General features: G+C 43.2%; 1 protein-coding gene across 1 annotated transcript in view; it reads left to right on the top strand.

Moving 5' to 3' along the window:
• The first annotated feature begins 12,831 nt into the window (after positions 1 to 12,831).
• Positions 12,832 to 15,500, top strand: part of LOC147006947 (uncharacterized) — a 10,129-nt gene continuing 7,460 nt past the window's right edge. The window contains exons 1-3 of the mRNA XM_085867720.1: positions 12,832 to 13,069; positions 13,944 to 14,071; positions 15,361 to 15,476. Coding sequence (XP_085723846.1) covers positions 12,954 to 13,069; positions 13,944 to 14,071; positions 15,361 to 15,476 — 360 coding nt within the window. The 5' untranslated portion in view covers positions 12,832 to 12,953. The remainder of the gene's footprint in view (positions 13,070 to 13,943; positions 14,072 to 15,360; positions 15,477 to 15,500) is intronic.

Genomic DNA, 15,500 nt, shown 5'->3' with positions numbered 1-15,500 from the left:
CAAACTTGGTAGTAATGATCAAATCATGGCAAGAGCTGTGAGAGCATTGTCATTTTTGCATTAAATGTTTCAATATGAAACGATTTTTTTGGATTTGACCCCCCCCTCCTCCCCCACCTATTGCGAGGCAAGGTATTCCAATGCTGGTTACCTTTCCTATGAGGTTGATGGCAGGATTTGCATTCTGGCCACCATAAAAACATATCACTCGACAAAAATATAAAAAGTGGTGTCGTCCACCAGACGACGGTCTCCTCGGGTTAACCTGAGGCGGTCCCTTCGGGTGGGTGCCTGGAATGTTATATCCATAAGAGATGGGGATTGGCCAAGCATCTGCCTCGGAGATGGCCAGACGGAGGCCCCTTGAGTACAGGTGGAAAGTGGACTCAGAGACTCGCTGGTGTGGCGCATGCTCCCCATGTATGTATATCACTGGTAACAGGGGTACTGCATCAGTGGAGCAGCTGTGCTTCCAAAAATTATGCAACCAGCAGCCATATGCTGTATACAGAACAACAACTTGATTTTGTGCCGCACTCTTACAGGCAAGCGCTCCAGACATCAAAACCACAATTCAGGGTATTAAGGCCTCGGTCACATTTGCCACGGCGGCCGTGGGATCTCCAAAATCTGCGGCCACTAGCAATTCTACGGCGGCCGCAGTATTTCCACGGTCAAACAATGTAGCAGTCAAATATGTTTTTATTTTTCGGGGAGCCGCACGGCGTGTTTATAAATTGTGGAGACCGAAAACGTGGGGTGCCGTACGGTCTTTGATTTGATGTCGTACGGTGACCTTAGGGCGTCGCTGCGGCGGCCATAGAATTTTCAAGGCAGATGCAAGGAGACCTCAAGGTGCCCGCAAGGCGACCGCAGGGGGGCCCTAAGGTGAACGTGCGGCCAGACGGACGGTAACAAGTGGGTATATATACCAGTCCTTTTTTTACTGAAATAAAAATATACCAGTATATATAACTGAATATACTATAACTATTATATACCGTGGTCCCCCAGAATCCGAACGGCCCATTGATTGAACAAATTGGAATCAGAACAATTTTTTCGAGAAAGTTTGGCCCTAAAAACCCAATACATTTCAAAAAACCGAACACAACGTGGCGTTCATGTTTGTTCACGTGTCTCCCCACCTGTTCGACCCGCATCTTCGCGCTTTGTTCATTCAGTTCGGAGGTGGAAGTACTCAGTCACATTTGCTCTACGGCGAGGATACGGCGGCCATACGCCCTCTGAATTGACAGAAACGTGCGGTGCCGCAGAGAAACTGAGGTGGCCTCAGGGAGGCCCTACGCCGTTTGGCTATATTTTACAGGCCGAAGGGTCGCCGTGGAAGCAAGTGTGACTGAGGCCTTAATGAAGAGGATTATTGAGTACCTGGTGTCCCTTTAAGTCCGAGGTCGGCAACCTGCGGCCCGTGGGCCAAATGCGGCCCGCGAGCTCCTCCCGTGCGGCCCGCGGCACCTTGTCCGGATTTCCATTCGGTGCGGCCCGCAAAACATTTTTCTGAACCGACAACAAATTTAACATATGTGGACATATGATTCTTCCACATATATCACAGTCTCTGTCGTCACAATAAATTATTTTCGCTTCTAGTCCACTTAACTTGGTCTTAAATATTTTTTCGTTGTTGTTTCAGATGGCTGAAGGTCTTAAGGTTCAATTTACAATTACATTTATTATCATTGATTTTAGGTGTGTTTGTTATTTTTTCGGGTTGGGAGGGGGGTGTGGCCTGCGAGGTGGCCCGAACGTGGCCCAGTGGCCCGCGGCCTGGTTTAGGTTGCCGACGCCTGCTTTAAGTTGATAGAGCCACAAGTTCACACTCAAACATGTTAAATTAACAACATAAAGACAAATAAATTTTATTTTTCAATGATTAATTGTTTTCCCTCCCAACATGCAGCTAATGTGTCGGTCGATTCTCAGAGTGCAACTGAGTACGTCTAAAATCCCAAAGCTTCCAGAGTCCTTCAGTGGACCCCGGACCACACGCTTCGTGGTTTCACGCTCGCAAAACCTGGGAGAGTATGGACCCATTCCCTTGAATTGTGGACCCCCCTTTTGAAAAAACACACCTGGATCCACCCTGAGTTGTGAGACCTTTGGCCATTGCAAGAATATAACCGAATTTTTATTTTTTGGTTTTCTCAGGTGAGTTTCTATTGGTGTGTGCTGGTGTATGTACTGTACGTACCTGATAGGAGCAATCAATGGTGGATTTTGCGATGGTCCAGTTCCGGCAGTGCGTACAGTGAGATGTACACATGGAGGGATACCAGGGGTGTGTTCTGTGAGCCAAGCGCTCGCCAAGGGGCTTCGTTGATTCAGAACGCTCAAGCAAGCACTCCAACGGAACGGAGTGCTCGACACCGCTTAACAACATGGCGGTCTCCATGGAAACAACGCTGTGGTGGTACTCGAGCTCTCCGGTCCGTCGTTTTCAGTTTTACTCGATCCTGTTGTGACAACTTTCCCAAACGAATGCGGGGAGGGGGGGGTTACATACCTGCCAACCTTTTTGAAGGGAAAGCGGTAGGCTGGCGTCGCATGCGTCCCTCGGGGGGTCCGGGGGCAACCCCCCCTGAAATTTTTCAAAAAAAAGAAGCAAAATGGTGCAATCTCCTGCATTTTGAGACCACAGTGAGCTGAAATAAATCAACATATTTTTTAGAGTGAAAAAGAAAACTTAACATGTTTGATCCACTCACCAATCTTTATTTTTCCAAGACATCATGATCACCAGTCACGTTTCCATAAATTACTCACTGTCCAAGCTCCACATGTATGTGCCCATCCGTGTACACAAGAGTTTACATAAACTCACCGATACGTCTTGATGAATGAAATGACTGGACACTGATTTTTATAACATATTTACAGTTTACCTCACGCGAAACCTTCATACACTTGAACTCTGTTGTCCAACTTGGCTTAAACTCGATGACCCATCGTGGTGGTGGTTTTTTTCTCTTCTGGTGTTTGCATTGTTGTGGTGCGCTGAAGCGATGAGTCCTCTCTGTTCACTGCAGTCTTTGATCATGACTGGAAAATGTCGTGTTGTCTTGAAATGAATTTCCGCTGTTTCCTGTCGTCCCATTTGATTGGTCAAGCTTAGTTTGGAACCAATAACCAATCGCTGACGAGATAACAAATCAAGGTCAGGCCCGAGTTTTGTAGAATGTCGAAGCGGCCGCGTGTGAGACGATCTTGGCAGTGAGAAACGAAGGGAAAACTGAAAAAACACAAATGTGTTTTTTTCCAATAATAATTTCCAAATGCGGTTTGTCTGACGAACAAAATCGGGAGGGGTTGGGAGGTATGGGGTTGCGTGCTGAGAGGGGTGGGGGGGGTTGAGTGCTGTGAGGGGTGGGGGGGGTTGCATGCTGAGAGGGGTGGGGGGGTTGCATGCTGAGAGGGGTGGGGGGTTGCGTGCTGAGAGGGGTGGGGGTTGCGTGCTGAGAGGGGTGGGGGGTTGCGTGCTCAGAGGGGTGGGAGGGGGGTTGCGTGCTGAGAGGGGTGGGGGGTTGCGTGCTCAGAGGGGTGGGAGGGGGGTTGCGTGCTGAGAGGGGTGGGGGTGCATGCGGGTTGATGGGGGGTTGCGTGCTGAGAGGGGTGGGGGTGCATGCGGGTTGATGGGGGGTTGCGTGCTGAGGAGGGTGGGGGGTTGAGGGGTTTCATGTTTATACATCTTGAAGATTTAGGATGAAAAGTGGAAGTATTGTATAAACAATAAAAGTGTGAAATGCACGTTTCAACAATGTTATGGGTATACAGTAAGGGGTGTGCCGAGGTCTGAAGATTTAATTGGTTGGAGACTTCTTGTATCATTTTGAATCCGACCACGAACAACGGCCATTTTTACTGACGAAAGTAAGCACATGTCGTGAAATCGCTTGTTCCGCTTGCCGAGTGCTTGATAGGGAACGAATGGCTTGGCAAGCGATGATGACGTTAATTTACTCCATTGTTTTGGTTTTTTTTGAGTTCGGGACGAGACCGGCACTCGGGAGATCGTGTACCTCCACCTGAATAAACAGTTAACGTTTCTATCTCACTGGTAGACATACAGTGTAATACAGTGTGGACAGTTAACGTTTTCTATCTCACTGAGAGATGTACAGTGTAATATAGTGTGGACAGTTAGTTTTCTATCTCACTGATAGACGTACAGTGTAATACAGTGTGGACAGTTCTCGTTTTCTCTCTCACTGATAGACATACAGTGTAATACAGTGTGGATAGTTGACGTTTTCTATCTCAGATAGACGTACAGTGTAATACAGTGTGGATAGTTGACGTTTTCTATCTCACTGATAGATGTACAGTGTAATACAGTGTGGATAGTTAACGTTTTCTATCTCACTGATAGACTACAGTGTAATACAGTGTGGACAGTTAACGTTTTCGATCTCACTGAGAGATGTACAGTGTAATATAGTGTGGACAGTTAGTTTTCTATCTCACTGATAGATGTACAGTGTAATACAGTGTGGACAGTTCTCGTTTTCTATCTCACTGATAGATGTACAGTGTAATACAGTGTGGACAGTTCACGTTTTCTATCTCACTGATAGATGTACAGTGTAATACAGTGTGGACAGTTCACGTTTTCTCTCACTGATAGATGTACAGTGTAATACGGTGTGGATAGTTAACGCTTTATATCTCACTGATAGACGTACAGTGTAATACAGTGTGGACAGTTAATGTTTTCTATCTCACTGATAGACCACAGTGTGGACAGTTGACGTTTTCTATCTCACTGATAGATGTTCAGTGTAATACAGTGTGGATAGTTAACGTTTTCTATCTCACTGATAAACTACAGTGTGGACAGTTGACGTTTTCTATCTCACTGATAGATGTACAGTGTAATAAAGTGTGGACAGTTAACGTTTTCTATCTCACTGATAGACGTACAGTGTAATACAGTGTGGACAGTTGACGTTTTCTATCTCACTGATAGACGTACAGTGTAATACAGTGTGGACAGTTGACGTTTTCTATCTCACTAATAGACGTACAGTGTAATACAGTGTGGACAGTTAATGTTTTCTATCTCACTGATAGACCACAGTGTGGACAGTTGACGTTTTCTATCTCACTGATAGATGTACAGTGTAATACAGTGTGGATAGTTAACGTTTTCTATCTCACTGATAAACTACAGTGTGGACAGTTGACGTTTTCTATCTCACTGATAGATGTACGGTGTAATAAAGTGTGGACAGTTAACGTTTTCTATCTCACTGATAGACGTACAGTGTAATACAGTGTGGACAGTTGACGTTTTCTATCTCACTGATAGACGTACAGTGTGATACAGTGTGGACAGTTAACGTTTTCTGTCTCACTGACAGACGTACAGTGTGATACAGTGTGGACAGTTAACGTTTTCTATCTCACTGATAGATGTACAGTGTAATACAGTGTGGACAGTTGACGTTTTCTATCTCACTGATAGATGTACAGTGTAATACAGTGTGGACAGTTGACGTTTTCTATCTCACTGATAGACGTACAGTGTAATACAGTGTGGACAGTTGATGCTTTCTATCTCACTGATAGATGTACAGTGTAATAAAGTGTGGACAGTTAACGTTTTCTATCTCACTGATTGACGTACAGTGTAATACAGTGTGGATAGTTAACGTTTTCTATCTCACTGATAGACTACAGTGTAATACAGTGTGGACAGTTCACGTTTTCTATCTCACTGATAGATGTACAGTGTAATATCGTGTACACAGTTAGTTTTCTATCTCACTGATCGACGTACAGTGTGGACAGTTCTCGTTTTCTATCTCACTGATAGATGTAGTGTAATATAGTGTGGACAGTTCACATTTTCTCTCTCACTGATAGACGTACAATGTAATACGGTGTGGATAAGTAACGTTTTCTATCTCACTGATAGACATACAGTGTAATACAGTGTGGACAGTTAATGTTTTCTATCTCACTGATAGACATACAGTGTGGACAGTTGACGTTTTCGATCTCACTGATAGACTACAGTGTAATACAGTGTGGACAGTTAACATTTTCTATCTCACTGATAGATGTACAGTGTGATATAGTGTGGACAGTTCTCATTTTCTATCTCACTGATAGATGTACAGTGTAATACAGTGTGGACAGTTGACGTTTTCTATCTCACTAATAGACGTACAGTGTAATACAGTGTGGACAGTTAATGTTTTCTATCTCACTGATAGACCACAGTGTGGACAGTTGACGTTTTCTATCTCACTGATAGATGTACAGTGTAATACAGTGTGGATAGTTAACGTTTTCTATCTCACTGATAAACTACAGTGTGGACAGTTGACGTTTTCTATCTCACTGATAGATGTACGGTGTAATAAAGTGTGGACAGTTAACGTTTTCTATCTCACTGATAGACGTACAGTGTAATACAGTGTGGACAGTTGACGTTTTCTATCTCACTGATAGACGTACAGTGTGATACAGTGTGGACAGTTAACGTTTTCTGTCTCACTGACAGACGTACAGTGTGATACAGTGTGGACAGTTAACGTTTTCTATCTCACTGATAGATGTACAGTGTAATACAGTGTGGACAGTTGACGTTTTCTATCTCACTGATAGATGTACAGTGTAATACAGTGTGGACAGTTGACGTTTTCTATCTCACTGATAGACGTACAGTGTAATACAGTGTGGACAGTTGATGCTTTCTATCTCACTGATAGATGTACAGTGTAATAAAGTGTGGACAGTTAACGTTTTCTATCTCACTGATTGACGTACAGTGTAATACAGTGTGGATAGTTAACGTTTTCTATCTCACTGATAGACTACAGTGTAATACAGTGTGGACAGTTCACGTTTTCTATCTCACTGATAGATGTACAGTGTAATATCGTGTACACAGTTAGTTTTCTATCTCACTGATCGACGTACAGTGTGGACAGTTCTCGTTTTCTATCTCACTGATAGATGTAGTGTAATATAGTGTGGACAGTTCACATTTTCTCTCTCACTGATAGACGTACAATGTAATACGGTGTGGATAAGTAACGTTTTCTATCTCACTGATAGACATACAGTGTAATACAGTGTGGACAGTTAATGTTTTCTATCTCACTGATAGACATACAGTGTGGACAGTTGACGTTTTCGATCTCACTGATAGACTACAGTGTAATACAGTGTGGACAGTTAACATTTTCTATCTCACTGATAGATGTACAGTGTGATATAGTGTGGACAGTTCTCATTTTCTATCTCACTGATAGATGTACAGTGTAATACAGTGTGGACAGTTCACGTTTTCTATCTCACTGATAGACTACAGTGTAATACAGTGTGGACAGTTCACGTTTTCTCTCTCTCTCTCTGATAGACTACAGTGTAATACGGTGTGGACAGTTCACGTTTTCTCTCTCACTGATAGATGTACAGTGTAATACAGTGTGGACAGTTCACGTTTTCTATCTCACTGACAGACATACAGTGTAATACAGTGTGGACAGTTCAGGTTTTCTCTCTCACTGATAGACTACAGTGTAATACGGTGTGGATAGTTAACGTTTTCTATCTCACTGATAGACGTACAGTGTAATATAGTGTGGACAGTTAGTTTTCTATCTCACTGATAGACATACAGTGCGGACAGTTGACGTTTTCTATCTCACTGATAGACGTACAGTGTGGACAGTACACGTTTTCTATGTCACTGATAGATGTACAGTGTAATACAGTGTGGACAGTTCACGTTTTCTATCTCACTGATAGATGTACAGTGTGGACAGTTAACGTTTTCTATCTCACTGATAGATGTACAGTGTAAAACAGTGTGGACAGTTAACGTTTTCTATGTCACTGATAGATGTACAGTGTAATACAGTGTGGACAGCTAACGTTTTCTATCTCACTGATAGATGTACAGTGTGGACAGTTAACGTTTTCTATCTCACTGATAGATGTACAGTGTAAAACAGTGTGGACAGTTAACGTTTTCTGTGTCACTGATAGATGTACAGTGTAATACAGTGTGGACAGTTCACGTTTTCTATCTCACTGATAGACGTACAGTGTAATACAGTGTGGACAGTTCACGTTTTCTGTCACTGATAGATGTACAGTGTGGACAGTTAACGTTTTCTATCTCACTGATAGATGTACAGTGTAATACAGTGTGGACAGTTAACGTTTTCTATCTCACTGATAGACGTACAGTGTAATACAGTGTGGACAGTGGAACTCCCCTCCCGTTGTCCCATTTCCCCCTCCCCCCCAATGTATCCTCCGGACAGGAACCCCTGACCTCTCACACTTAGATTAAACGTTCGAACCATCACAGAACACATCTCAGTTTGTAGGTGTGGTGTCTTCCTTGGGTATCCATCGGTATAACCTTCAACACATTCATTATTTTTAATCCGGATCTTCATCAGAAAACAATTCAAATGGAGGAAAATAACTGTGACGTCACGCCCTCCCTTGAGGTCGAGGTGAGTTCCTTGTGCGCATGCGCGACACACGGGACAAACAACGGAGCTGAACGTTCTCAGTAAAATCTTCATGAAGTTGAACGCATCGTGGTCGGTCTGATCGTTTGTACATCACGACATTACAATATTAACCTTATTAAACAAAACCAGACTCCGTGTTGTCATGGTGATGGTTGGAGCGTCCGCTGTGACGTCTCAGTGTGGGAGGTTGTCGGCCAAGTCGAACCAAACACTAAAATGGTTCGTGCTGCTGCTTCCTTGTTTGTCACTCAACATTCAAAAGAGAGAGCACGGAAAACACCTCGTCGATCGCATCCAGGAGGAGGAAATTCCTTCTTAATTATCCCGCGAAGCGCGGAAAGAAAAATCATGTCATGAAGATGACGTCACTGGGACTCAAATTCTCTTGGAAGTGACGTCACTTCTCCCAATCCATCAACTGTTTGTGTGAAAGTAAAGTCTCGTGTTTTCTCTCATATTTGTTTGCACGAACACTTGATGTCGTCGTTCCACCACGAGCTTTAGATCTTGTAAAAAATTCCACAAAAATCAGGACTGAACACACCTGTGTGCAGAGAAACACCTGAAATAAATAAAACGTGAAGGAGGTTTTTTTTCCCTCTCCAAACAAAACGTACAAGTTCGTTTTTTTATTAAATATTTTTATCCAGTGACAATCACCGTGAGGAATGTTCGATGATCGTCACCAACCGGATTCTTCCAAAGCCGTTGAACAATGAACAATGGGTAACCATGGAAACGTTTGTTAACAAATCAATCGTTGTGGCGATGTTTGCTCGGTTCAGTTTGTGGATGTGCTCGGTGTGAACACGTACGAACGTTTTTCTCTCCTCGTTCAAGGATTTAAATCTCGTGTTTTTCCTGAAACATCATGGGCTCAACTTCAACGGACTCTGTTAATGCTCCACGACCCCGTTTCCAAGAGGTGAGATGTTTATTTATCCCCGGACGCGAACACTTACTCTTCGTACGGTCTCCACGATTTATCTCCTAAACTCGGGAATATCAAACCTGTCTTTCTTCTTCGTTACAAAACTTTCACATTTCAACTTCTTTCATTCAGCATCCTCGTGTTCACGGTGTCCTCTGTGTACATGTCGGGGTTACGTTGATCACAAGTTCATAAAGAGTATTTTGTCCTCCTCTGGAGGCTGTTCAGAGACAAGGTGATGTCCAGGACGGTGTTTATACAATCTTGTAAAAATCCATGTTCACCGTGTGTTGTTCTGGGATCACAGGATAGACCGAGAGGTGTACTCCATCTCCTCAAACAAAACTTCACAGCTCGGTACATGAATCGTGACTCCCTTACCTAAATGGAGGTGGATACTTCGAGACCTGGGAGAACTCTGTTCCACATTGTGAAACCCACATGTTGAGATAACAAACAACGGGCACGGATAACTCGTGTAACGTGAGATTTGGTGGTGTCAGAGATACTATGAAAATGGCGTTAAATTTCGGAATTACTTTTTTTAGATCCTCGTGGAGGATCTCGAAGTCTTACTCACGTTGTTGTTCTTCATCCTCTTCTTGTGGACTTTTTTGTTTCACAGCCTACAGTTTTCATCGAAACTTCCTGAAACTTGGTATATACATGTAAAGATACCCTGCGCAGACAGTAACCATCTCCGATTTTGAAAATTCCTCCGAGAAAAAAAAGTTATGACGTCAAAATATCTCCGCGAATGGAAATTGCCAAAAAAATATCTCCGAAACTAGGCAAGCTTTTTGAATTCTGTTTGCGGAAATCGAACAGGGCATTAGCAGAGATGAATTTCCGCACATATGATACATCACGATGACGTCATATCAATTGTTATGACGTCATTCCTATTTTTTGACATTTTTTTGTTTCACAACCCAGAGTTTTCATCGGATCTTCGTGAAACTTGCCATGTATATGCAGAAAGCCCACGCGCAGGCAGGAACCATCTCCGATTTTGGAAATTCTTCCGAGAAAAAAAGTTGATGTCATAATATCGCCACTAATGAAAATCGCCGATAAAATTATCTCCGAAACTCGACAAGCTTTTTGAATTCTGTTTGCAGGAATCGAACAGGGCATTATCAGAGATGAATTTCCGCAACTATGATACATCACTATGATGTCATAAATTTTTATGACGTCATTCCTAATTTTGACATTTTTTGTTTCACAACCCAGAGTTTTCATCGGATCTTCGTGAAACTTGCCATGTATATGCAGAAAGCCCACGTGCAGGCAGGAACCATCTCCGATTTTGGAAATTCTTCTGAGAAAAAAAGTTGACGTCATAATATTGCCGCCAATGGGAATCGCCTATACCATTATCTCCGAAACTAGGCAAGCTGTTTGAACTTTGTTTGCGGGAATCAAGCCGGGCATTAGCACAGATAACTTATCGCAAACCTGAAACATCACAATGACGTCATATTCTTTTTTATGACGTCATCATTAAGAGGAGGAGGATCAGCTCATTTGAGCTTGTTTTCAACAATCTTTACACTATTTTATTTAACTTGAATGACACAGGAATACCCTCCAATTCAACGACATTCGCGGGGGATATGGTCCTGAAAAATGTCGGGGGCACTGCTTCATTGAGAAAACCGGGGATAAGTGAAGGTCTCTGAATGACGGTGGAATGATAGGTGGTGGTGAAATGACGACGAGTGAAGGTCTCCAAGTGGAGGTGGGAAATGAAACGATGAAGGAGGTGAGATGAAAGGACGAACAGGTGGTTTTAAATTAAGAGAGGGTAGTTTATGAGGAGGGAAGGGGTGAAGCATTACAAGGAATGGCAGCACGGAATGTAAAGATTCATCATGTCAGGGTATACAATGCTGAATGATTACGAGATAGATAGTGTATCGTTATTGGACAGGTACTGGATCAGTCGTGGATAGTACTGACTAGATAGATCGATGCAGGGGGAAAGTCCTAGCTGAACCCACACAATGACCAATGATGTGTATGGGGAGCAAGAATGAAAATTTCACACATCTACTGCCCTGCCGTGGACGTCAGTGACGATTGGGGTGAACTCAACAACTCCAAATATGGAGAGAAAATGAAAAAGACTTTCAAAGATAACATGTTGATCTGCATTTCGTTTTTGGATGGTTTGTTATCTTTTTTATACCTCTTCCACATACTTTTGCTTCACAGTTTGATTTCCAGCAGAATATCATGTGACTGTGAACTTATCGTATGCCTGGTGTTGGCTTAATGGTTAGGGTGGTGGGCTTGGGATCCGAGGATCATGAGTTCAAATCCCACTCAGCTGTTGAATTAATACCAGGTGGGGTTGACTACCTGTCATCCTTCCGAGGTTGACAAAATGAGTGCCAGCATGCTGGTATCCTGTGTCGGAGTGGCGACCCGTCTGGGATTGTGCCCAATAGCCACGGAGACTGCTCAGACAGCACCAACGCTCTGCACAGAGTATGGTCCCAATGGATGGATGGATGTGTCCCTCAACCCCGACACATGGGGAAGGAAAATCTAATCTAAGAATTGTTCCGGTCTGTCACCTCTTCTTCTCCCTTTTCTTAGTCACCCCACCCCCCACACACCAACACTCCCCAGAGTTTGGCTTATGTCGTTTGACCCACAATTTGAAGTCCTGTGATTGGCTTTTGGGCGAAAGAGAAAGGGATGGTGATGAGGGAGTTGAGGTTGTTGCCGTTTTTGGAGAGTGCTTTTGAACTTTGACTCAGAAAACCACACGAAAGGGATTTCCCAGACAAGAGCCTGATTCCCTCATGTTTCGAGAAGCGAAAGACATTCGTGGCATCTCGGATGGTGGGGCTTGAGGACGGATTGATGTTGCTCAGGAAAAATGAGGCAGCGACGGAAGGGCGACCAGAGAAGAACTCATTCGATGTTGGCTGCTTGGACGACGCAGTGAGGCCAGGTCATGTCTACTGTGGCGTGACTCCGGTGGGGAGTTCACTGAGTGTGGAACGCTTCGAGCTGAGACATCTGAGGTCAGCCAGAAAACAAAGCCAAAGAGGGCCCTCGGGATGTGGATCATTCTGCCCTCCATCACCCTCGTGCCTGCACATTGCTGCCTTGAAGCATCACACCGGGAGTGAACTTGGGGACTCTGAGTCGGGATTAATGCCAACACAGGTTTCTCGCCCATGGCGGGTTGGCCTAGTCTGGTTTATATCTCCATCTATAATATATAAAAACATTCCTTTGTTGTAACCACGTAATTAAATCGATGCTTGACCCTTGTTTTGCTTGTTATTTTTGCCTGTTATAACAGAATCTAAATTAATGATATAACACCCACTGGGAACCTGCGTGTGTCTGCATGCTTGGGGGGTCCATTTGCAAAACCAGAACAATATCTTTATCCTTTCACCATTCCCTCTCATTTATTCCTGCAGGAATGGCAGCATACAGAAGATTCTGGCAATATATTTGTCCAGCATAGCTCCATGAGTGAAGACACAAATGAGAAGTTTTCAACTTCAACAACAATGATCTGTAACATGGCAGATGAGCAAGACTTCCAACTTAATGAGAAGAGTAAGGAACCCCTCAACCGCTCACAGTAAGTTTCTGCATTACCCTGGAGTGTTTCCACCTGGTGTACTCCGTGGTGCAGCACACGTGTGCTAGCTACCACATTAGATTCGGGGTGTTTTCCACCTTTGAGCTGTGTAACCTGGGTTTGAATCTCGACACAGCTATAAGATGCGATATTGGTGTTTCACATGTGGGGTCAGGGATCAATGTGTGTGCCATCCATTGGAAGGTTTTCAAGCCAGAGGACCCGTCTGCCAGCATTAGTCGTTGATAGACTTTAATACAATTCAGGCTGAGCTTTTTTCGAAGTAACATTGGGGGGGGGGAGGGTCATTCTGACCCCCTCCCCCTCCCGATCCCCCAAGATCTCGGGGATGAAACGCTCAATGGACATGAAATTTGCTGTGTAAATATAAAATCTTTTTACCAAATATCCTGTGTCATTTAATTAGTGATAAAATGTTTAACTATTTTAAATTATCTAATTCAATTATTAATCAAACAACTATCCTAGTTTTATGGATATTTTTATTTGCATAAATGCATAAATGCATAAATTTGCATAAATGGACAGATTACCGATTTGCATAAATTTAGCATCATGAGATGCGTAAGACTTCAAATTAAAAAGTCATGAAACCATATTTGGCAATTTTTGGGGATTACTGAGAAAAGGCAAAATTTACATTGTGGGGACGGGGAGGGGTCGAAAGCATTTTGACCTTGAACGGGTGAATTATTGGGTTGATATTCATTGGAACTTTTGGAATTGCTGATGGTACAAATTGGTCCTTGGTGTTCTGATGAGAGTTATCTTGGTGATCACCTTGTTTAAAAAACAGACATCAATAAGGAACGTTCATTCTCTCGTGATAACAAGTCGCTCTCCATTGTTGCAGATGTCTCCACGAGAAACTGCGATTGCAGAATGCTGAAGCTGAAGAGATACAGCACTATCTCGAGTCGGAATTGGAAAAAAGCAAGGAAATTTTTGTGGTTAATGAAGCCAGAAAACAGATTGTGAAAGGTATGTGAGACTATTGCTTTCCATGAGACAATGGTTTGAGTCATGAGCTTCATCCAAGGGAGGTAACTGTCACAGCATTGGATTCAAGAGTCACCTGATGACTCTGGAACCATGATTCGCTCTGAATACCGTATGGTGGAGGAGTGCCGTTTGTCAAATGACTTGTAAACAGCATTGGAGCGAAAACAGCAAGTATTGGAGCGGATTTGTATGTTGTAATGTATTGGAAGTCCTCCTTTATCCTGTGAGAATCAAGTGATTGGGTCGAATGTCCTGAGGCTCCCTTGAATCCGTTGGTAAACAGCAGATGGACTGAATTGCTCAAGGTCCCTGTCAATGCTTTGTTTCCTTAGGTTTGGGATGGACACCTCATTGTGTGTCTAAAGCAAGTGTACCTGTTCTACAGATATTTTTAATATGATGTATTATATACCTGTACTTCTTTTTTTTGTACGTTTTGGCCAAGTTATCCAGTTTCACACACTTGTGCTCAATGTGGACAACACCAACAATAATCTCATGTGCTCAAGCGTCAAAACTTCTCTATCGAGAAACTTCTATAATGAGTCATTTGAATAACTTGTATTATTTTGAGGTCTCTTGAGTCATTAGTTTTGATATGCCCAGCAGTGTGTCTGCACTCTGCACCCCACTGCACATTGCTGGTATAAATCCACTGGAAAAGTTTTTCGAACAGATTGGAGAACTGCCCACGCCATATAAGCCCTGATTGAATTGCCTTTGAGTCGTGGCCTCGTGGGAAACCTCAGATGGGGAAAAAAAAAACATACATTAGGGTTGAACTACTACAGGATTAGGATAGTATTTTGACAATGCAAGGGTCATGGACTCTCCATTCCATACATACTTCCCACAATATTTGTCGAAGACTTTATGAACAATGGACAGCTTGCTTCGAAGCCTCCGAAAAGGAAATCAAATGTGGAAAAATTATTAATTAATTTGAAACACCAAGCTATCGTTGGGACCATGGCCAAGTTCATGCACATTGCTCATTGGTTCCCTGACCCTGACTTTCTGAGTCGAAGTGACGACCTGACCAGGATTCTAGCCTCGTAACTGCTTCAGCAACAACAACGCTCTGCATCGGTCATGGTACATGATGATGATAATAATCACAAGAATTTTTGTGTTTGACTCTCCTTTTGCAAAGATGGACATTTGAAATGTGATTCTGGATTGTTATGGCCTGGTCACAGTGAGGGCTTTGTTCTCGGGCCTGAAATAGAAAAGACAGGACAATGTGATGTGAAATTCCTCTTTTGTAGGTGAAATGAAAGAAGAATTGAATACCTTTCTTCAATTGTCAGAGATAAGACTTCAGAAGGAGCAAATCAATAGATCGCTCGGTGAGAAGAAAAACAAAACGGAGACGTACCAAGTGGTGAGTGTGCACCGCACTGCATTC

The sequence above is a fragment of the Eptatretus burgeri genome, unplaced genomic scaffold (assembly GCF_056783735.1).
Source record: "Eptatretus burgeri isolate ZD-2024b unplaced genomic scaffold, Ebu_testis_v1 Ebu_testis_scaffold_1003, whole genome shotgun sequence".
NCBI lineage: Eukaryota > Metazoa > Chordata > Myxini > Myxiniformes > Myxinidae > Eptatretus > Eptatretus burgeri.
The sequence above is the reverse complement of the archived record's forward strand: the minus strand, read 5'-3'. Positions and strand labels throughout refer to the sequence as shown.